The sequence below is a fragment of the Myxine glutinosa genome, chromosome 1 (assembly GCF_964187855.1).
Source record: "Myxine glutinosa chromosome 1, kmMyxGlut1.1, whole genome shotgun sequence".
NCBI classification, from domain to species: Eukaryota; Metazoa; Chordata; class Myxini; order Myxiniformes; family Myxinidae; genus Myxine; species Myxine glutinosa.
The window spans coordinates 122465131-122490015 of record NC_136261.1 but is presented as its reverse complement, the minus strand read 5'-3'; the positions used below and the strand labels follow the sequence as shown (position 1 = coordinate 122490015).

The window sequence follows — 24885 nt, the reverse complement described above, 5'->3', positions numbered from 1 at the left end:
TGAGGCATTCGGCTTTCCCACGAGCAAATTGAGACGGCTGTGGTGCTTTGAAGCGAGGGAAGTGGTAGAGACTGAGGAACACACCAGAGACAAACTTGACATAAAGTGCCACCAGGTCTTTGAGTAAGGAGACAGATTTGACAGTTCAGCCTTGAGGTTGGCCAGATGTTTTTGTATATCCTTAGAGTGGGAACACACTTGTTTCCGGCTTTGTGAAATAATCGATCTGAGATTGCCTTAGGTTGGATGACTTGGGCCAAAAATCTTCCATGGCAGACCACACAATAAAGTGGGAATAATTGCGACTATAGTAGTAGTAGTAGTAGTAGTAGTAGTAGTAGTAGTAGTAGTAGTAGTAGTAGTAGTAGTAGCAGCAGCAGCAGCAGCCATAATCGTAGTTTGAAGGTAACTCATTACATTTCCTCCATTGATGTGTTTTTGCACTCTAGATAATTCGGTGGATTGCAACACAAATCCATGCATGAGCCATGGTGTTTGTACTCTGGATACTTCCGGTGATTCCAAATACAAATGTGATTGTGCACATGGGTTTTCTGGAACTTTTTGTCAGGAACATATTTTGGCAGGTAAGGACTTCCCAGCAGAAAGATTGGATTTGAAATATACCTTCTCAGCATCAATTGAACTGAAAACCATTGCTTGGATGTTGTTTTCAGAAAGTACCAGACTCATCATTTTCATCGTGCCAGTTGTGTTTGTCGTTGCATATGCACTCTCCTTTACTCTTGCCTACTTGATCTACAAAAAAGGTAAAGTGGTTTCAATTTTGTTGGATAAGATTTGTATTTAGCACCTTTATATTTATTACCCTGCACTCACGAAGCGGAAAGCAGGGTTAGGCAATCGGGTGCGTACGTGCGTGTCTGCTTTTTTATCATTCAATTTCTCGGCAACCGTTGGTCCAATTGACACGAAATTTTAATGTAGGAGCACCTCCGCCTGTAGATTTTTTTATTCATAATTATGATGTCATAGGTCAGGTGGTACGGACACCATCTTGGAAAAACGATACACCTCTATATCTCTGAAACCGCTCAATGGAAAAATTGAAACATGGCTCATTGTCAAGTACTTCCCATGGGGAATAAGATATGTTAATGATTATGTCATCGCTTCCTTCGCTATGACGTCATAATTCAACAGGAATAACGTTTCATCAGTATGAAAAAAAAATCTGCAACTGTTGGTCTTATGGACACTAAATTTTCACCATATAGTAAGGGAAACATGAAAATCTGTTAACTAAATTGTTACCAAAAAATTTCTTCACCAATATGTTTGTAAAGGTGTGTAATAACATGTGTTAAAATGTTGAAGGTCAACTCCCGTGGGAAACTCAGAAAAAAAGCTGTTGAATTCGGGTACCGAAAAATTATTTTCGAGAATTTCTATTTTTTTTAATCGGCCCTTAAGTAACTTATGAGGAGTCAAATAAGGGTTTTTCATGATTCTGAGTTGATTGTTAACATTTATATTTCACCACAGACACTCCTTTGTGGAAAAATAATTTCTAAATATATCTCATTTTCTACTTTGCAGGACATGGAGTCTAGCAATATGGATGAAGACGTTACTCCACCTGTGCTCAATTGCTTCATCTGTGCACGCTCGGATACACCAGCTGAAAGGCTCATACAGGCAACTCCAAAGGGATACTCAACTTTATTGAAACAAGCAGAAACTGTCGAAAATGTTACTGTTGTGGAACGTATGAAGGAGGCTCAAAAGGAAGGAAAACTGAGGTACCACCAGAAGTGTAAAAATGATCTGTACAACAACTTTGTTGCAACCACCAAGAAGTCAGCTCAAGCATCAAAGGCAGAGAAAGAGTCATCAAAGTTGAAGAGAAGACGCACTACTTGTGAGTTCAGTTCATCAACTGGCTGCAGTTCTAGAAGATCACAGTCAGTTGACCTCCTGTATAAGGATGTATGCATTCTTTGCAACCAACCAGCCCAGCTCTACAAAAATAATCCAGCACAAGCTAGAAAGAAATACAGAGTGCCAGATAATTTGACTGCAGATACACTGAAGGCAAGCTTGCTGAAGACAGCACGGAGTCGCGGGGATGACTGAGGCACTGAAGTCACTGGACACCTGGAAGGGATCAACGACTTGGTAGCAGAAGAAACACTGTACCATTTGCGATGCAAACTTATGTTTGCGAGAGGTGACAGTTTGTCCAAGACTGATGAGGAAGGAAAAAGGAAGAGAGGACAGAGGAGTATTGATGAGGAGCGAGAGGCAGTTTTTATTGAATTCTGCGAATGGTTAGACTCAGAATTAGAGCATGGGGTAATGAACATGGACCAAGTCCATGAAAAGCTGCAGGAGTTTGATCAGTCACCAGAGAAGAGCCTTTCTTATTCAAAGCATTGGCTAAAGATAAAACTTCTAGAGAAATACGAAGACACCTTGTATTTCACAACACAGGAAAGAAGGGCAGATGTACTCTGTCTCAAAGATGGCACCGACAATATTCTGCGAGCGCATCATGCTAATCTTGACCATGGAGATGAGAAGACTCAGATCATAAAGACGGCACTCAAGTTCATATCCAATGATATTGCCTTGATTGATTTAGGTCCAAAGTCATACCCCACCACACACAGTATGACTGACATCGATAGTCAGCTGACACTTGTTCCTGCAAGCCTTCAGATGTTCTTGAGACCGATTGTCAAGACAGACTAAAGAGTTGCCGTTTGGGGGCAGAATTTTATTAAGGCCTGTCGACCTCGGTCTGGAGTATTGCCACACCAAATGGGGCTTGCCATACAACTTGATCATAGATTTGGGTCAAAATGGATGCTCAACAAGTTCCACCGGCTGGGATACACTGAGTCTTACACGGAGACACAAAACTACAAATACTGCTTCCTTAATAGTAGGAGTGGAGATGATGTTCCAGATACTTCTGGCACTCTTGACACCATTGTGGAGGAAACCGATGAACAGATCAATGATGAGGTTGCGGTTGATGCTGCGCTTGAAGATCAATCAGTGATGACAGCCAAAGTGCCAGCCAGTGAAAGTGAATTGTCAAGTAATGATCAGGTGGCCTTTATGGAGGTTGGGGAAACAAACAATGCAGTCACTCAGTTTGTTGGAGACAATATAGATTTAAACATTGTCTCTATTCACAGAAACACTCCCTTTCACTCAATGGGTTGGATCGAAGTCACCTCTCCGGCACCACCTTTGCCAGATCCACAGACAACAGCAGCTTTCCCCCGGGTGAAGTTGAAGGCACTCGACAAAGCTAAGATCCTGAGAGGAACTGAAGTAAAGATTATTCCATTTACGAACAGGAAACAGATAGGAACGAACGCGATCATGTTTCTCCCCCTCGCTGAGCTTTCCTCCTCCATGGCTCATGATCAGCCACTCCTCACTCCAGGTGACACACTCTGGGCAGCGGGGTGGGTGATCAAAGCCAACGATCCTGAGTTCCCACACTCCAACTGGAATGGCTGGATGAAGAGAATCCATGCTAATGACATTGGGTGAAATTCGGTACAACATGTTCTCAAGGAAGGCAGCGGCAGGAGTGATCAAACCAGAGACTCTACCTCCAACAGAGGGTGCAGCTGCACAACATTCACTCCGTGCCTACCTGCAGACCCGGGACTGGATCCTTCTACAGAGCATGTCTCTGAACCCCAGTGACTATGGATGGACAATAGGTGTGCATGGGTATGAGCCAGTTCCAACACTGGACCCCACGGCTCCTGAGGAGCTATTGCAGTTCACGAGCTGTAATTGTCATGGAGATTGCAGCAACCGGCGATGCAGCTGCAAGAAGAATGGGGTCACGTGCATCTCGGCCTGTGGAGTCTGTAATGGCATTACATGCAGAAACTGCAGTCATGATGTTGTTGAGTCTGAAGAAGACATAGACAATGACTGTTGAAACTTCTGACATTGTGAATGAGAAATAACTCTTGAGTATTATATATGTATGTGAAATAAAAGCTACTTTGTGTGTAAATGTAAAAGTGAAAAAATAAATGTTAACAATCGACTCAGAATCATGAAAAACCCTTATTTGACCCCTCATAAGTTACTTAAGGGCCGATAAAAAAAAAAAAATTCTCGAAAATAATTTTTCCGTACCCGAATTCAACAGCTTTTTTTCTGGGTTTCCCACGGGAGTTGACCTTCAACATTTTAACACATGTTATTACACACCTTTACAAACATATTGGTGAAGAAATTTTTTGGTAACAATTTAGTTAACAGATTTGTGAAATATCTCATAAAATGCCCTTACTAATAGGAGATAGAATATTTATCATAGGTCACATGGTACAGACGCCATCTTGGAAAAACCGAAAAACGTTGCACCTCTATATCCCCAAAATCGCTCCATGGTAAAAAAAAAAATGAAACATGGCTCATTGTAAAGAACTCCGCATGGGGAATAGGTGTTGTTAATTAAGACGTCATAATTCCACAAGGACAATACTTAGTCTGATCAGTTTGAAATTTATTGAGCATGATCTACGCAACAATTATATTAAAGAATATAAATTTATGATGTCATCGCTTACGTGGTCTGGCAGCCATTTTGGATCAAAGAAAAAAACCATCAAAAACAGAAAAGTTGGCTAACAAGTTGACTGCGCAGGGAAAATATTCCAAGAATACCATCTAGTTTATGAAGAATTTTTATTATGGATTCATTGCATAAGTCAGAGTAGGTGTCGATCAATAATGATGATGAAAGGTGGAACAAATAATTTTGTTATTGATCAATATTGTCGATCGATCCCTCCATAACAAAATATTTTAAATTATGATGTACAATGAATATTTGCTCCTTTGTTAATGCTCTGATGATTTCTTCACTGAACTGATTGCATTGCTGTCATCATCGTTTTTGTTGTTGTTGTTGTGCAGGTCATGACAAAGATGAATACAAGGAATTCAGAGATAATTCACACATGCACGATGTGCACATTCAGTTTCCAGCCTTTATAGAGCCCACAGACTATCTGTTGAGTGAAGAAGAAGACGATATTCTCCAAAATTAGCAGTTCAGTGATAATAAATATTTAAATTACAACGTTGCTTAGGTTTTGACCAAGATTGCACTTCGAGACAAGTCGCTGGTTTACGTCTGATATACAAGAATTTATTGTGAATAAATGTGTACAAACATGCCAAAAATACACAATTTCCATTTTGTGTTTAATCTACATAATTTTATTCCTGTTTTTTGTCCAACATTTGTGAAACACCTCACGAAAGTAGAGTACTGTATTGACTGACGTAAGTGACAATACATGGATTGTATTTGCTCAAAAGATTCAGCAATTGAATAAAATAATAATTATTACCTTTGTCATTATTGTATAATGCTGCTACACAATGCACACCATTGAAATCGAGGGTGGCCCTAATTTGCTCTTAACCTTTGTTTATAAAAGGCAAATAATATATGAAAAAGCAATCACAGATAGAAGTAATCCGATGCACAGTATATTAGAAAAATAAGTCAAAAATGACCAAAAAAATATTGTACTCCAGACAATGCAAGGTTCCGGCAATCTGCCTCCAGACCACTAATACCATAATGGTTATTAATTTGGGTAATTAGCCCAATTTATATCCCCAGGGATTATCAAATGAGCCGGAACTAGGAAGCACACACAGCAGGTAGACGTGTGGGCCTTAGGAAATAAACACACATTATTACACACGGGACACATGTAAACGGAAATCCCGGAGATGAAGACACATTGATGCATAGACAGACTTAACAGATGTGGAAAAGGCGGACAATCCCATGAGGGCCCGCACACAGAAAAACCTTGCACACAAAACCAGGTGAGATTGAAAGAGGCAGGAAGGTATGCAAAGGACAAGCCCCCCCCCCCCCCTCCCACAGGAGCAGCAACTTCCACAGAACTTGCCACAATCTCCTCCTGCCATGCAGCCAACAGGATAGCGCCCCTCTCTCTCTCTCTCTCTCTCCATCACACAAATCACTGTCCGTTTCCTCAAGCTGGTCCTTCCTTCACATCCACGAGAGCACACCCCCGTCTCCACTACCGCTGAGGCATCAACATTAGCCCTCCTAATGGGCTGCCCCATGCCCTGGAGACGTCGTGACCCAATCCTGACCCAATTGAAACCCTGGCCACAGTGCAGCATTGTGCAATAGTGCATCACTTTATTTGCTGCCAATCAGGGGCAGCCATGTTGGAGGGCGGAGCTTATTCCTCTTCCCCAGGGCGAGAGGATACTGTAGGTGTGTGGAAGGACATGCTGTGGCATGGACAATGACATGTCTGAGGTGTTTCTCCCTTGCCTAGAAACCGCCCGGTTTGACACTGAAGAATGAATGAATAGGACACCTTAACTTTTCCTCAACACTAAAGGTTACAACACCATCTCCCAGTGGCACACACAAACAGGATGACATTCAATTTCACAGGTCATTATTACAGGGAAGTAAAGGCCTATATAATCTATGCAAAAATAAACTGGGGTTCATACCTTCTTTCTAAGAGCTGATTCCTCCTCTCTCTCCCCCTCCCTCTTCCCAGTCCTCCAAACAAATGCAACAGTATCTGTTCGTTACACGGATTCCATACCTCACACACACCTAGTATCTAGTGTGATAGCTTTGGTGCAATTGATGGTGGGGTAGTGCACTTTTCTTTGTGCTATCTACCTTACAACATCCGCTGGGACCCCAAAACGTTCCACATGAGGTTTGGCGGGGCTTGCCCCAAAACTGAGGGAGTAGTTTGGGGATGGACAGACGGACGGACACTCCTGTTTTATAATATAGATTTACGTCTGTTTTAAATAATCTCATGATTACAATTACATGAATGTTCACTAAACTCCACTCCTTTTGTCTCGTTTGTCATTAAACCCATGGGATCAGGTTCATGGATCTTACCAAGCATATATATTCTTTGACAAAACAATGGAGCAAGTGCTTTGTTTATTCCAGTACATTATATATTTCCACAAGTGTTTACATACCATTTCGTTCAATGATCAAACATCAATGAATGCTTGCTCACAAAATACTTTCTTACAGGGTAGTATTACAAATATTTAAATCAAAAAATACCCTGAAGAATGAAAATTTCTTAATACAGCTAAGTTATTGAGAAATAACTGATCGTAAAGACAGCCATATTGAGTCAGCAATGTCGAATTAAGCAAGCAAACTTCAATCAGCAAAATATCTGTCAAAACATGGATGAAGAATTCCAATTGTGAGAAACTTAAATAATAGATGAATGCCCACGAGGCGAGCACTTGAGATTTGTTCTTCCTCAAGATTCTTTCCGGGAAACAATTTTGAGAATCACACCATCCGGGGCGGTCAGGGTGGAGACTGAATTGGTCTTCAGAGGAATCTATGAAGAGGGGATTGAAAACATTTGATATTTTCAATATCTCTGTAGTTTTCATCATGCATTCAATATATCTTCGCTACCTTTTGGATAATTGCCAGAATGAACCACTAAAACACAATTGTCCCAAGTTTCAGTTTAATATGTTAAAGGATAAAGGGAAACTGACCCATGTAAATATGTGATATTTTCTAAGTCCAAAAAGGGAAAAATTGGTGAAATGCGCTGAAACTCAAACTTGTTATGTATCTTATCTTAATAAAACCATGTACCAAGTTTCAGTTGAATATGTCAAAGGATAATAAAGAAAAAAATGAAAATCACCAACGGACGGACGGACAGACGGAGAGCAAACCTATAGTCCCCTCCAGTGAAACCGGTAGGGGCTAATAAGCAATAAAGCGAAATTGACGTCACTGAACAGGAAGCCAAGATGTCGGACCTATTCCTACGACTACTTTACCTGTGTTTCTGCACACGTTTCAAAGGAGAATTTCTGCAGAATCTTTGCAAGTGTGATCTTTATCTCGAGAAAAGCAAGGCGCATGCCAATACAGATGCGAGGTCCTCCTCCAAATGGCAGATACGCAAATGGATGGCGTGCTGCCTTGGCTTCAGTGGTGAACCTGCCCACAACATATTTCCATCAGCATAGCAAAATTCCCTGCACAACCATAAAATGACCATGCAGGGATTTGACCGTGCAATCGTTAGATATAAATTTAAATGTGCTATAGTTGGTGGAGTCTCACCTCTCTGGATCAAACTTCATTGGATCATGCCAGAACCGGGGGTCATAATGCAACACAGCGACAGGCACCTCTATGCACATATTGGCTGGAATGAATTGGCCTTCGACTACACAGTCGTGTTTAGCTTGTCGTCCAAATCTATCAAGTAGGTCAGGCAAAGACAAGAGAAACAGAAAGAGATCAGGAAGGAATAAAGTGTGGTCTCAGTTCCATTATATCTCAAATTGTGAAAAAGATTATGAACAATAATTGTGAAATGGTTTCAGGAATTGCAGCATAAACCAATACAGAGTTCTTTGAGGACAAATACATTTGTTCTGCAGACCATTTGGATTTAATTGAACATTTGACCTCATCAGGTTCATTAAAATATAAGCACATTGTTATTATTTGTTAAACCTCCCCTGATAGGATAAAAGCAGTCTTATACCTGTTGTATGGTTGGGTTGTGCAATTAGTGCCCCCAATTTTTAATGAACCACCGTTTAGGTTATTTTTCTACCTATGTCTTAGCTGTATCTTGGATCTGGCTGGGACTTTCGGAATTACATATTCCATCAACAACGGAAATAAAAAGTACGTGGGGTTGACATAATGCTTTTTGACTTTGACCTAATTTGAAGGTCATGACCTAATTATAGACATTTTACCTTTTTCACCATAACTCCACTGAGATTTGTCCGATCGGAACAAAATTGCCTTCACTTGATAGCTTTGAGCAAGTTGCATTTACACTTAATTTACATCATATCTCTCTGAGTTCAAGGTCAAAGTCTTAGACCCCTAGTAAACCAACATTTAGGTTTAGTTTTTTAGCTTGCCTGGAACATAGTTCCGGGGAGCTTATGAGATGGCACGTCGTTCATCCGTCAGTCTGCTCATCTGTAGATACTTGCAACTTCTTCTACAAAACTGCTGTTGGGATTGTGACCAAACTTGGCACAAATGATATTTGGTATGTTGTGACTCAAGTTTGTTCATGGCATTAAAAAAGGTCGGGTTCTAAGGGGGTCTACCGGGGTTCTACCAGGGGTCAAAGTGGATCCACTAAGTTGTAAGAAACAAATGAATCAATGAACAGCATCCTAAGAAAAGTCACCAATTAGAGAATAAACTAGAGTTAATAGAACACCTTACCCCACACAGTCTTGAGGAAAAGGACATGGGAAGAGTCTTAAAAACTCTTCCTTTGCGTTTCCGAGCACGATCTAAGTTCGTTTTGTTCATGAACCATGGATGCTGATTCTCATCGTTTTTTCTCATAGTTTTGCTTCAGCGCATGAATATTTTTTTCCAATTTCTGCTACATGAAAGAGTTTTGAAAGTGACAATAAGGTGATTTGTGTTCTGCATTGTTCAAACTAGGGCATTGCCCATACTATATCTATATCTAAAATTATATCCCCCCCCCTCTATTTACATGAAATGGTTTGGTCCAAAGCGAACGGCTTCCGGAGTTTGGTAAAGAAATCGCCATCGCGTGCACAAACGCGCAGGAAAGCGAATGAATCGCAAATTCGTTTTTATTAGTTTTAAAACATAGTTTAACGCCAACATAGTTTGCAAACGTGAAATAAATGAATACGCTCTCAAATGTGCCATCCGAGGCAGAGTGTGTCCGCCACGTTCGGCACACGCGATAGTTCGCTGCTCTCTGATTGGTTGAATCGTTTTTTGGACATAGCTCGGTAAGTAATTGTCCGATTAATATGAAACCTTGAAAAGGCACATCCTCGGGTCCCCAGCAATATACCTGGCAAGTTAAAAGTATATCGGACCCGTGGTTGTCGAGAAACAGCGGTCACAGACAAACGTACAAACGTACAGAGATTACTGGAATTATAGATAGATGTAGAATTTAATTGAAATAAAATAATTATTTTGAAGGTTGTAGAAAAATAAAATTCCAGAACTTTACCACCATTGATACAGTTGGCTTATACACCACCTTATTTAACATATTAATTAATAATAATAATAATAATTCATTTATTTTGTATAGCGCTTTTCCAGAAGCCCAAAGGCGCTTTGACAGAGTGGCAAACATAATGCATAACAATACATGAAAACAACAATTGCAAAAAGACAAGAATCAATAGGGAAATATTTAAAGCAAAAGGAGGGAGAAGGAGAAGAGATAGTCAGGGGTTAAATGCTGTGGGTTGAATGTTGAATGCAGTGTTGAACAGGTGGGTCTTTAGTGATGTTTTGAATGTGGTGAGTGAGGAGGAGTCTCTGATGGTGTGAGGTAGTGAGTTCCAGAGGGTGGGAGCAGCGATGGAGAAGGCCCTGTCCCCCCAGGATCTGAATTTGGTCCGGATGGAGGGGGTCAGGAGGTTGGTACCAGCAGAGCGGAGGTTGCGGGTGGGAGTGTGTCTGGAGAGGAGGTCAGCCAGGTAGGATGGGGCCAGGTTATGGAGGGCTTTGTATGTCAAGAGGAGGATTTTGTACTGGATTCTCTGGGGGATGGGGAGCCAGTGAAGCTTGTAAAGGACGGGGTGATGTGGTCACGGGTCCGGGAATGGGTGAGTAGACGGGCAGCGGAGTTCTGAATGTATTGGAGTTTATTGGTGATTTTTGAGGGTGAACCATAGAGGAGGCTATTGCAGTAGTCCAGACGGGAGGTGATGAAGGCGTGGATGAGGGTTTCTGCAGCCGTGGAGGAGAGGGATGAGCGGAGACGGGCAATGTTTTTCAGGTGAAAGAAGGCTGACTTTGTGATCTGTTTAGTGTATCTGTCGAAGGAAAGGGTTTGGTCAAAGATGACGCCAAGATTCCGGATGTGAGGGGAGGTGGATACTGGGATACCGTCGATGTTGAGGGCAAAGTTATGGGTGGATTTTGTGAGCGTTTTTGGGCCAATGATGATTATTTCAGATTTATCACAGTTAAGCTTGAGGAAGTTGATTTGAAGCCAGGATTTTATTTCAGTGATGCAGTTTGTCAGGATAGAGTGGGTGTCGGTGGAGACGGACTTGGTGGAGATGAAAAGCTGGATGTCATCGGCGAAGCAGTGGAATTGGAGACCATGACGGCGGATTAAGTGACCGAGCGGGGACAGGTAAAGGATGAAGAGGAGGGGGCCAAGAACTGAACCTTGGGGGACACCTTGGGGGAGGGGAGCAGTGGGGGATTTGCAGTTATTGATGGAGATGAACTGGCATCTGTCAGAGAGGTATGATTTAATCCAAGAGAGGGCAGTGCCGGTAACGTTAAAGGTGGATTCGAGTCGGGTGAGGAGGATAGTGTGATCGATGGTGTCAAAGGCAGCGCTGAGGTCGAGGAGGACGAGAATGTTGAGGTTGCCAGCGTCAGAGGAGAGGAGAAGGTCGTTGGTGATTTTGAGGAGAGCAGTTTCAGTACTGTGGTTGGAGCGGAATCCGGATTGGAATGTTTCATACAGGTTATTGGCAGAGAGATGATGTTTGAGTTGAGTGGCTACAGCGCGTTCCAAAACTTTTGACAGAAAGGGTAGGTTGGAGATGGGTCTGAAGTTGTTTAGGGTGTCAGGGTTTAGACCAGGTTTTTTTAGAATGGGGGTAACAGCAGCAATTTTGAGGGAAGGTGGGACGATGCCTGTAGACAGGGAGGAGTTTATTGTTGCGATGATAAGTGGAGAGAGAGCAGGGAGGGAGGCTTTGACAAAGCTGGAGGGGATGGGGTCAAGAGTGCAGGTGGCAGTTTTCATTCCTATGAGGAGTTCAGAGAGGTCAGTAGGGGAGATTGGGGAGAACCGAGACAGGGGATGGCAGGACAAGGGGGGGCAGGTGGTTGGAGGGGGAGCGGGTGCGGCGGTGGTCAAGCTGTTGTAGATGTTGTCAATTTTGCGTTGGAAGAAAGAGAGGAAGGAGATGCAGTTGTCTACTGTGAATGACTGGGTGGTGGTGTTCAGGGGGCGGAGGAGTTTGTTTATTGTCGAGAAGAGTGCTTTTGGGTTTCCGGAGCCAGAGTGGATAATTTGAGAGTAGTAGGCAGAGCGGGCGCGGGAGAGGGCATCTTTGTAGTGTTGTATGTGGTCCTTGTAGGCTTGGGAGTGAACTGTGAGACCCGTTTTATTGCGGAGTCTTTCAAGTTGGCGAGCACGAGTTTTTATCAGGTGGGGTTCAGGGGTAAACCAGGGAGCAGAATGGGTGAAAGAAACTGTTTTGGTTTTTACAGGTGCAAGCTGGTCAAGGCAGGAGGAGAGAGTGTGGTTGTAGTAGTCAGTGAGGTCGGAAGGGGTGTGGAGGTCAATGAAGGGAGAAGTGGACATTTTTTCAGAGAGGGTGGATGAGAATGAGGTAGGTGAAAGAGCGTTTAGCTTACGGAAGTTGATTGTGCGATAATGCCTTGGTGTTGGGGCGGGGATGTTGATGGTCAGAGTGATGGCTAAGTGGTCAGAGAGGGTGAGGTCGGAGCCATAGAGATGGTGCAAACTTAATCCAGTGGAGCAGACAAGGTCCAAAATGTGACCACGGATATGGGTAGGAAAGTCGACATGTTGAGTGAGGTTAAAGCAGGTGAGTAAATCAGTGAAGTCAGTGGTTATTGTGGAGTCAGTGGAGTCCATGTGGATATTGAAATCACCAAGGAGGAGGATTGAGGGGGAGAGGGAACATAGCTGGGTCAGAAAGTAGGAGAAGTCAGACAGGAATGATGGGTGTGGTTTGGGAGGGCGGTAGACGACAGCCATGACTGACTGCGTGTGACCAGAGAGTTTTAAAGCCAGGTGTTCAAATGATGGAGCAGATGAGATGGAGATGAGGTTGGTCTTGATGTCTTGACGGTGGATAACGGCAATTCCACCACCTCGGCCCTCCGAGCGTGGTTTATTGACGTAGGAATATCCATTGGGTGTGGTGAGGTTAAGTGTGTAGTAGTCCAGAGGTTGTTGCCAGGTTTCGGTGAGACAGAGAAAGTCCAGTTTGTTATCCAGGATGTATTCGTTCAGGATGAGGCATTTGTTGTTGAGGGACCGGGTGTTGAACAGGGTGAGCTTGATGTTGTTTTGAACAGCAGGGATGAATTCAGGTGATTTAGCCAGGGTTCGTAGGCAGGAGGTGCGATCGTGTGGGTTGCTGTGACCAGGTGCGCTGGGACGAAGAGTGAGAGTGCGCAGAGCCGACCAGAGGACGGGGATGGAGTGACCTGATTGCAAATAAACAAACTTACGACCGGAGCCACGGTGAATGTACCTGGGTCGTCGGAGGAGTCCATTTGATTTGATGGCAGAGATGCATGATGGGGTGGAGCGGGTATTGAGCAGAAGAAGCCTTGCGGCGGAGTACCTCAGAGCCATGCCAGGCAGGAGCGAAGGGACGAGTACGAGGCCAAGGTCGAGGAGGTAAAGCGGCAAACGCAGCGGCAAACGACTGCAGCCGCTAATCAAGACCACAGCGGCAAACAGCCACCGCCGCAAACAACGGCCACAAACAACGGGAGCGGGCCTGAGGAAATAGTGGAGGAGCCGGGCAGGCGAAGCCAGGAGCAGAGCCGGGACCGAGCAGAGGGCAGACCCAACGGTCAAAAATCCGCCACGACCACCAGAAAAACAAACTATGTACAATGGCCCAGTCGGAGAAGCGGCGAACAAGTAACGCCAGCGTCCTCTCCAGACCGGACCGGAAGCGGAAGTCTTGTTTGTATCCTTTTTGAAGTCCTTAAAAGCAGTAAGTTTCCTGTTTGGAATGATTTTCAATTTTGTTTGACTGCCAGACAGGCAGACAGAGTATAAAAAGAAAAAAATCTCACTCCTCTGCAAATGTGCGATCGGGACAAATTTGGAGCCAAAATATTGCTAATCTACTGGTTCATTCTCCGATTCATATTCCGATTTGTGGACAAAATGTAACATTCAATTGAAATCAAATTGTTCCTTGATCATAAACTGACGTTTGTAGACAGACAGACAACAGACAGACAGAAGTGACCGAATTGCCTAACCCCACTTTTCGCTTCGTACGTGCGGGATATCTAAAAAATGCAACAAATAAAGACTGCATACCAATCCAATCACATTTACCATCGGATAGCTTTTCCTGAAAGATTACCAGACTACCTAATCACTAATTATGTGCACGCAATAAAGCATTTGGTAGTGGACAGGTCATGCACCGGACTGCTGGAGGGTAGAGGCGCAGAGCTTCTGATATGACCATTTCCATGTACTCCAACTTCTGAACATTGTTGTAATCTGGTGATTCCTGCAAAAACAAAAGAAATTAGTTAGCAGATATGTTGCAGCACCTTTCTGAGGTTCAATTGGCTATTTTGAGGAAGGGTTTGCAGCAGCCTCAATGGTCCCAAATATTGCACTGACTGATTCTGATCACAATAATGTGCTAAAAGAATAGGCTTTGCAACCACAGTAGTTACATCTACTCCTTGCAATGGTCAACCTTGTGCCATGGGTATACACAGCATAAAGAACAGCATAAATACAGTTACAAAACTAAAGAGTTCATAGAACATGATACCCTGCACAGTATTATTATTTTGTATGTAGCTTGTGGCTGCTAGATGTATCAATGCTGGAAGTGCGGCTGTGTTGCTGATGCAGTGCCCCCTTGTTACCAGCAAGCTGGTACTCATTTTGCCGACCTCACAAGGATGCAAGGCTGAGTCAACCCACCTGGTATTATTTAACGACTCAACATGGGGCTCAAACTCAACACTAAGATCTTCAGCCAGCCACCTTAGCTGTTAAGGTGACACCACAGGTGTGTTCAGTTACCACATTTCTTGTAGAGCGATCACCAACTGGCTAAGTAGCTTAAACACTCAAACAAAGCACTCAATTAATGTTTAAAAACCATTGATAAGGAACGGCTGGCTTGGCAAGCTAGATGCTTGGTAACTGAACACACCTCAGGCCTACTCTGCACAGTGTTCAAGTATTAATACTTCAATTTTAATAAAATAACGTTTTAAAGATTCTTTTTTTTTAATCTGAAAGTTTAGCGCGAATGAATCAGTCTTGTATCCCTCACTATTATAGCCGGCGAAGCCGGTGTTGTCAATGAACGCGTACGTATTATGTTGAAAACCTGATTATGCCTTGGCTCGAGAATTCTGAAGCGCAGTGGAGGCCGCCATCTTGCGGATGCGGAAGTATGCATAACAAATTTAAAACGTTCATTAGGAGTTTCTTTTACCCATCATTGTTTGATTCACAATCTTATGCACCTCCAATGTATTATTAAAATACTTTAACACCAACATCGGCCCGCATGGGCCTGGTTATCTTCAACGAAACGCGTCACCAAACACCGGACCCAATGAGAGTCGAGCATTTGCAAAAATATTTCTAAAATGAAATCACTCAATGGTGGCCGCCATCGACCGATGCGGAAGTTTGCATAAAACAATTGCGAAAGTTCAATAGGAGTTTGTTTCACCCGTCGTTCTTTGATTCACAATCTAATGAACCTCTAATTAGTAATTAAAATACGTTAAGACCAACCTCGTTATCTTCAACGAAAATCGTCATCAAACACCAGAACCAATGAGATTCGAGCATTTGAAAAAATATTTTTTTAAAGCCTATTTCGCGTTTCGGAGGGTGAAAACGGCGTCAAATATTCTAACATTGATGAAGAATTATTTTTTAGAAATCTCGCGGCCGTATGGGATAGTTTTTCACGGCCAGAAATACGGTATAAGCGGTTTACATATTTAGTTTAGAAATACGGATAGTTTTTCACGGCCGGAAATATCCGAAGTTGAGACGGAATTCACCGAATTAATCACTGCAAGCTAACTTCTTCTGGTGGAGGAAGCCGCAGTGCCCGGAGAGAATCAGCCCTGACAGCGACTGAAGTTAGAAGACTACACACATACTGTGAAAACGTATGTTAAGCCCAGTTAAAATTTCTTAAAATAGGTCTTAAGCTAGCACATCGTATAGTTACTTCCTTAAGCTTCTTGTGACATTTATTGTATGCAGGTATTTCCATTGGGGAGGACTGTCTGCTCTTCTCTTTTACCAAGTCTTACCAGGTACGGTACCTACTACATCTACCAACTACCTAACCTACTGATGCCATAGTGATGGGTAAAATAGTAGCAAGAGGCTTTGGCTTCGCCGGCTCATTGCAGCTTTGCAGTCGGTACTAGTAGCCGGCAAAGCCGGTGTTGTCAATAAACGAGTACATATTATGTTGAAAACCTGATTATGCCTTGGCTCGAGAATCCGAAGCGCAGTGGAGGCAGCCATCTTGCGGATGCGGAGGTATGCATAACAAATTAAAAACGTTCATTAGGAGTTTCTTTCACCCGTCATCGTTTGATTCACAATCTTATGCACCTCCAATGTATTAATAAAATAATTTAAGACCAACATCGGCCCGCACGGGCCTGGTTATCTTCAACAAAACGCGTCACCAAACACCGGACCCAATGAGAGTCGAGCATTTGGCAAAAAAATTCTAAAATAAAATCACTCAATGGTGGCCGCCATCGACCGGATGCGGAAGTTTGCATAAAACAATTGCGAAAGAGTTCAATAGGAGTTTGTTTCACTCGTCGTTCTTTGATTCACAATCTAATGAAACCTCTAATTTGTAATTAAAATACGTTGAGACCAACGTCGTTATCTTCAACGAAAATCGTCATCAAACACCAGAACCAATGAGATTCGAGCATTTGAAAAAATATTACGCGTTTCGGACGGTGAAAACGGCGTCAAATATTCTAACATTGACGAAGAATTATTTTTTAGAAATCTCGCGGCCGTATGGGATAGTTTTTCACGGCCAGAAATACAGTATAAGCGGTTTACATATTTAGTTTAGAAATACGGATAGTTTTTCACGGCCGGAAATATCCGAAGTCGAGACGGAATTCACCGAATTAATCACTGCAAGCTAACGTCTTCTGGTGGAGGAAGCTGCCGTGCCCGGAGAGAACCAGTCCTGCCAGCGACTGAAGTTAGAAGATTACACACATACTGTGAAAACGTATGTTAAGCCCAGTTAAAATTTTTTAAAATAGGCCTTAAGCTAGCACATCGTATCGTTACTTCCTTAAGCTTCTTGTGACATTTATTGTATGCAGGTATTGGGGAGGACTGTCTGCTCTTCTCTTTCACCAAGTCTTACCAGGTACGGTACCTACTACACCTACCTACTACCAACTACCTACCTACCTACTACCAACTACCTAACCTACTGATGCCATGGTGATGGGTAAAATAGTGGCAAGAGGTATGCAGGTATTGGGGAGGACTGTCTGCTCTTCTCTTTTACCAAGTCTTACCAGGTACGGTACCTACTACACCTACCTACTACCAACTACCTAACCTACTGATGCCATAGTGATGGGTAAAATAGTGGCAAGAGGCTTTGGCTTCGCCGGCTCATTGCGGCTTTGCAGTCGGTATTAGTACACTGTAATAACATGACGTGGAGTCAGGATTAACCAGCGTCTTCTTCACCCCAACCTTCTCACGTGCCACGCCCTCTCAGGCCATCTACTGTATTGATATATATGACATGGTTTTGGGAGTATTATGAAGGCATTTTGTGTTCTACAGTCTACAAGTATATAAGTCAATTTCAATAAAGGTTTAAAATGCTTTAAAAACATATAAATAAATTAATTCCAGAGTTTACCGCCGTTTTCCCCAGTGTCTATTATACCACCCGATCTAACACGTTACATTAGTTATTCGTGCCTGTTGTTTGTGTTATTTATGACGTCATTAAAACTACGTTTCTTGTTTGGAATAATTTTCAGTTTTGTTTGACTGCCAGGCAAGCAAAAAAAACCAAAAAACATTAGCTCACTCACTGCCTTTCTGCACATTTGCGATCGGGACAAATTCAGAGCCAAAATACGGTAAAACGGCTGACTTGTCTTCCGATTCATGTTCAAAAGATAATTCAATAATTTAAAAAAGTTGCTCCTCGATCATAAATAAACTGGTATTAAGACAGACGGACGGACAAACATGAGACAATTGCTTAACCTCACTTTTCACTTCACGTGCATGGGGTAAATATAAGCTACTGGAATTTAAAATGCGCAAACTCTATAATCCAAGTAATAAATATAATCCAGTTCATTAGTCAATCAAATACCGGTTCTTAATCTCAAAAAAACTTGCATTTCAATAACTCCCAAGTGCGACATGTTTTATTAACACCGTTTAATGAATGCACTCATTGAAAATCCTTTCACTTGAATATAAGAAATCAGAGTCAAATTAGTAACTCGATCTCTCGAACTGCACAATTATTTAAACACAGAACACAGACATGCACAATTAGGACACAAAGGGGAATTGTCTAGGCGGAGCTCCAAGATGTCTCCACTTTGGTAGATTCAGCAGTCATCGACTTAAAGCTGTGGCAGCCAGAGAGAGTAAACAAGTGGTTGAGGGTTAGAAGGGGGGAAAGGGGCAACCATTAGCTCATCGTTATGCAGCGAGAAGTATTTGAATACTGGATGTCAGGCAATGCTCAACAGCCAGACAATTGCCAATGGCAGCACAAGAGCTCGGAAAAACTCGCAGACCGACACAAAGTTTGTAGTAACGTATGCTCGATGCACAAGTTTCTGCAGCACAAGGCCTCTGCTAGTTTAATCTCATCCAGAGTTTACCCAGAGCCAGAGTCTCTCAAACACACCCCTGACTTGGACAACCGGCTAATCTTGGCCTCATCCTCCACTCAACTATGGAGCTTTGCTTTGCTTCATTTTCCCAAGCCTTTGTTTTCTCTGCACTCTCAGGTAAATCCCTCTTGCTACCTGCGGTTCTGCACAATCTTATCTTTCCTGATGTCCTTGCCAGCGTTTATACTGCGGCTCTGCACCTTGTCCAATATATTGACCATATAAGGTGATGTTCCAGTAACTGCTGATGTCAAACTCCTTTACATGAAGGGGGCCACGTTTGTCACTGATCCAGACTCTGTCCAAGATATGGGCCCCAAAAGTTTGGATATCAAAACTTTTTAATGACTTCCACAGTACATGCTGCCAGAAATTCAATAATAATTGATGTGCATCTGGTCAGCTAACTACAGATTCTGCTATCTGGAATGTCCGAGACATTTACAAATGGACAACAGCCAACTTACAAAAACAACTAGAACGGCACTCAGTAGAGAGCACACCTCCGTCTGGTTAACAGTTTACGTTTTGTATCTCAGAGTAGACCAGAAAATCACAATACAGAATCACATTTTATCAAAATCAATAACAGGAATTACCATAGTCCAGGCTTTCATACCCTGAGCTACCCCTCGTTTTCGGCCATAACATTCAATGTGGAAGAATCACTGAAAACATTCTACTCGCTGGATCTGGATCTTCACCAAAATTGAATCGCTTCTTCCTTGTCACACACACAACCTGTCCAACAAGTTTCGTCCAAATCAATGAACAACTTTTTAAGATATCCTGCTATGTATCGTTTTTGGCCCTATCTCCCAATGGTGAAGAATCACTTTAAAATTCTAGTAGCCGGATCCGAATCCGGATCTTCACCAAAATCTAATCATTTCATCATTGTCACATACGCTACATCTCTGCCAAATTTCGTCCGAATCCGTCCACAATCTTTTGAGATATCTTGTTCACAAACGGACAGACAGACAGACAGACGGGTGAAAACATAACCTCCATCCACATTTGGTGGTGGAGGAAAAGATAAATTACTTTCCATCATAATTACATAACCTTAGGCCATATCCCCCTTAGCTGGTAACACTCAAACCCTTCCAACCTAACACAAGTCCCTTTGACTTAACCCAGATTTTGAGATAATAAAGAAAAGAATACCAGCTAAAATTCTAAATTTACAACTCAAAGCATAGCAACCATAAAGCAAGGGATTTGAAATAAAATAGAATATTAACAACTTTTTTGAGCCATTAAAATACAGAAATAGAAATAAAAAGAATGACCGCAATGTGGTCAAAACCTGCAACACTATATATATTCGCCTCCTCTGTTCACTCAACTCCCTCATCCTTGCTGTTGATGGTATTATATAATTAATCTCCGAGGGTCTTCATGGTTTGGTTCAACATCAATTACGAGTCTGATGGGCAGCTGGGCCTGGTTCCAGGCAGCTAGTACACCCACCCCGAATAGGAGTGGCAGGAAGGGTTATGTTATATCATATATCCTCTGTGGGGTATATAGATTACAGTAGATCTAGACTCGGGCTTCAAGAACGTCAGAGGCATATTCAGTTTGGAGATCCATCGATTGTCCGTGCCGCAGGATTGTTCGAGAGAACTGTCTGGGGCTATACAACAACAACAACAAACAACAAACAACAACAACAACAACAACAACAACAACAACAGCAACAACAGCAACGCAAAGCTCTTGTGTCGCAGGATTAAACATGTGAAATCACATTTCAAAATAATGCAGCAGCTAAATATGATTACAGTACCATCGTATCATTTTTTTCAATGTGGCATACAGTAGAAGAATGTTAACCACGAGCGATCGAAAGATTCAAATGCACCTCAATGTTAAATAATTTAAGTAGTTGATGGTTTAATTAAATTCAATTACACTCTTTCCATGGGCGGTTCACACATTCACAACCAAATATGTTGGTTTTCATCTAGCTCGGCTAAGGCTGTTGTTGGCTTAACGGTTAAACTTGAATGAATGAATGAATGATCGTTTTAAGGCCATTTTCCCCGCTAGAGCGGGGGTTAGCCTTGCGGGCCCCATGACAATCATGGTTCCCTGTTTGAGGCAATGTTTTTATGGCTGTTAGCTGGTTTATGGCTGTTTATGGCTGGTTTATGGCTGTTTATGTTTTTAGGTTTATGTTAACGGTTAAACTTGTTGGCTTAAAATCGCAGGGTCTTGAGTTTTAGCCCCTGTTGTGCTGTTTAATGCCCAATCAGCCTGTTATCTTCCTGAGGTCGTCAAAATGAGTACCAGCTTACTAAAAATATAGGGCCGCACTGGGTGGGGAAATGATAGAACCAGCATCCAAAGGCTGCATATGAAACAAGAAAGAGCAATCAGAGATTGCAAACCCTCGCCAGGATGTATTTTCAGTGGTTTTTAAGGCTTTTGTGTTCAAACAAATATGGTGGCCGAACCACGTGACGTCATCACTCTTTTTTTCCTAAACTCATTTATTCCTAGATTATGCTCAATAAATTTCATCTTGATCCGATGAAGTTTTGTACTTGTCGAATTATGACGTCATAATGGAGGCACCTATGACATCATCATTAACATTTTGTTATGTCGGTGGGGTAGAGGAATATCTAGAGTCAGGTAGATCTGAATAGGTAACATGCTTCGTCTGTCGCGATAGGGAATCTGCCCTGTAATAAGTTCTGTGTGTTTAGTCCGGTTTGTCGGTTAATGAGTATACCTGTGAACATACCAGGATGTTTGTGTGCTAGGTAGTGATAGGGATTAAAGATAACAGCCCTTGTGTGTCACACCTGGTAATCAAACCTTTGTTCCTTATGGCAACGCACACCTGTAAACACTTAGATAGGCCCTTCATTGCACATAGTAATTAAATTCCCTTCCCTGACAATGGAAGAAAACGGACAGGAAACTAGGCCAGGACACCGCCGATGATGGATGCCGCCGGTCGCATCACGAACTTGCATAGCAACATGCCAAGGAGGCCTGTGATTGGTCAGGGCAGTAGGCGCGAACCTCCAGCCAACCAGTGCGGGAGGTGCGAAGACGCAACTAAGAAGGAGGTTGTTGATTGGAGGGAAGTTGCTGGAAGGTTCGGTAGCTGGCGGGAAGCTATGCGACGCTGATTGGGGAACGCGCCAAGATTGACGTCACCGGGAAGGTTATAAAAAGGACGCGCTTGGCTCGGAGCAGCAGCTCACTTGGACTTGCGCTTGGCTGGGAGCAGCAGCTCACTTGGTCTTGGACTTGTGCTTGGCTCGGAGCAGCAGCTCTCTTGGGTTTTCTTAGCGGTGCAGTCGCATTCCTCCCTGTGGCTTTCCTCGTCAAGACGCTGTTCTCTCTCCTGTCTCTCCTTGCAGTGGACCTCGTGTGGAGATCGCTGGCAGTGCTTTGGGTCGCGTGGTGCTTTTAGGGCGTTGGACGCGTGGTGCTTGGAGGGGTGCTCGGTGCTTTGGAGCTTGGAGTGAGGGACCTCGTGGTGTGCCGCTGAACAGACGAGGCCGGGGCGAGCAGATCGCTCGAAGCCTGGTGGCGCACGAGCGGGGGCCGGACACCAGCTGCGTTGGTCGACAGACGCAAGACGACAAGACAGATAAGGATGCACCATTTCACAAATACACGACGAACGTGTTTCTTTGGTAACTCATTCCCTCGTCTCGTATCTGCAGTCTGGTGTGTGGGATCACAATTTAAAATTAGAATTAGTATCGCGTTTCCCTGTCCCGACCTTTGCAAATAAACCCTTGTATTATTTTCCATTCCCTGCAAATTTTGTGCCCGTTTGAGTTCGTTCCCCTTCCACATTTACATGCTCCCGCTTCTTCCTCTTCCCTTCTTCTCTTCCTGATAGCACAATCCGTATTGGTCGTCGCCTCAAGTAAATCCGTTCTGGTCATTCGCGGTCCCTGGTGTTAACCGGAAGGGTCCGCGCGGCAATATTTTATTCCCCATGGAGAGTTCTTTACAATGATCCATGTCTCAATTTTTTCTATTCAGCACTTTATATGGAGGTGCAACGTTTTTCGGTTTTTCCAAGATGGCGGCCGAACCACGTGACCTATGACGTCATAATTATCATAAAAAAATTATATGGGTGGAGTTGCACTTATGGTGAAAATTTCCTGTCAATCGGACCAACGGTTGCAGAGAAAATCATATTTATTCTGTGCGGACAAACAGACAAACAAACAGACAGACAAACAGACGGACTGAAATTCAATAGCCTCTCCTCTGGCGAGGGTAATAATAATCTTGCCCTGCTTCCCTTTACCCATCAAGTGACTATTTTATCTTGCTTCATTAGTCATACTTGTTGTATTATCACTTTAGCAATACGATAATCAGTTAACCTCGTCATTGTAACTGGAATAAATAAGCTAGTCTATGAGGACTGGCTGAGGGAGACTCAGCTCCTTAAATGAGAAAGGAATTGATCAAGAGCGGATATCACAGAAATTTTAAGACAATGAGGTTAAAAGATAAAATATTTCTAGGATACGTTTTTATTTCCTACCAGAAAGGAGAGTGACCAGACTAGGGGGCCGAGCTTGAGGGTGAAAAACAGGAAAGTTAAAACAGAAGCAAGGTGGGAGTATCCATTACAGCGCTAGTTACCTTCGCAAAAGCGGAAGGTTATGTTTTGATCGCTGTGTATTTATTTGTATGTCTGTGTGTGTGTATGTTAATCGCATAACTCAAAAAGTATTCAACCGAATTGCATGAAATTTGGTGGGATGATTGGTTATTATACGGGACACATTTGATTAGATTTTGGGAAACAGATTTGCTCAAATTCTGACTATTTTTAACTCGATCGTATTTCACTCAAAGTTATGAGCGACTGAAGAAGAAGATGTCCATCCAGGACGTCATCACTATAACGCGATCTCCCGCGATCATTTCAACCTCAAAAAAAATTATAATTGCAGATTTGACAATAGATGAGGCATATTAACAAACGAATGAAACAGATTTGCTCAAATTCTGACTATTTTTAACTCGATCGTATTTCACTCAAAGTTATGCGCGACTGAAGAAGAAGATGTCCATCCAGGACGTCATCACTATAACGCAATCTCCCGCGATCATTTCAACCTCAAAAAAAATTATAATTGCAGATTTGTCAAGAGATGAGGCATATTAACAAACGAATGAAACAGATTTGCTCAAATTCTGACTATTTTTAACTCGATCGTATTTCACTCAAAGTTATGAGCGACTGAAGAAGAGGATGTCCATCCAAGACGTCATCACTATAACGCGATCTCCCGCAATCATTTCAACCTCAAATGAAATTCAAATTGCAGATTTGTCAATCGGGGAGGCATATTAACAGACGAATGAAACAGATTTGCTCAAATTCTGATTTTTAAAAATCGATCGCATTTCACATAAAGTTTGAGGTACTAAAGAAGAAGAAGATTCGTTTAGCTTCTCAGATAAAATAAATAATTCTGTCTGCAATTTCAGGTTAATTACCTTCGCAAAAGCGGAAGGTTATGTTTTGTATGTCTGTGTGTGTGTATGTGTGTGTGTATGTTATTCGCATAACTCAAAAAGTATTCAACCGAATTGCATGAAATTTGGTGGGATGATTGGTTATTATACGGGACACATTTGATTAGATTTTGGGAGCAATCGGGTCAAAGGTCAAGGTCAAGGTCACGAAAAGGTCAAAACTGTTCACTGTTCTGTTCCCTACACTCCCATGCCAAGTACAGAACAGTAGCTGCGGCGAAGGTATGCGCTCTACCGAGTGCCCGTTCTAGTTAATGTATGCAATGGTCTTCCTGGGAGGATGGTAACATCCGAGAAAATAAGTCGATGGAAAATGGAATTGGACAGGTCTCGAAAAGTATTGGTATTAGAAGGGTACAGGGATGTAAGCATAAATAGTAGGAAGACTGATTGGTGGAGTGTGATCGATGATTGTTTGTGAATGGAATGTGATGTGATGTTAATGGGATACTGAGATGTTCTGATTCTAACAGGTGTGGGCCTTGTTAAGTGTGAATGTGTTATTTGTGTTTATTCAACTCCCACCTAACCCCCTCCCCCCATCCTCCTCCCTTCCCTGAAATATTTTTTGAATGTATCGGAAAAAAACCCTT

The 24885-nt window shown here is 42.7% G+C and overlaps 1 protein-coding gene across 4 annotated transcripts in view; it reads right to left on the bottom strand.

The window, feature by feature from the left end:
- Positions 1 to 5132: 5132 nt before the first annotated feature.
- Positions 5133 to 24885, bottom strand: part of LOC137427933 (thromboxane-A synthase) — a 115441-nt gene continuing 95688 nt past the window's right edge. For all 4 annotated transcript variants that reach the window (XM_068117777.2, XM_068117768.2, XM_078776649.1 and 1 more), the window contains exons 12-15: positions 14249 to 14337; positions 8156 to 8293; positions 7867 to 8029; positions 5133 to 7406 (exon numbers count right to left, since the gene is read on the bottom strand). In XM_068117777.2, the coding sequence (XP_067973878.2) occupies positions 7323 to 7406; positions 7867 to 8029; positions 8156 to 8293; positions 14249 to 14337 (474 nt within the window). In that variant the 3' untranslated portion in view covers positions 5133 to 7322. The remainder of the gene's footprint in view (positions 7407 to 7866; positions 8030 to 8155; positions 8294 to 14248; positions 14338 to 24885) is intronic.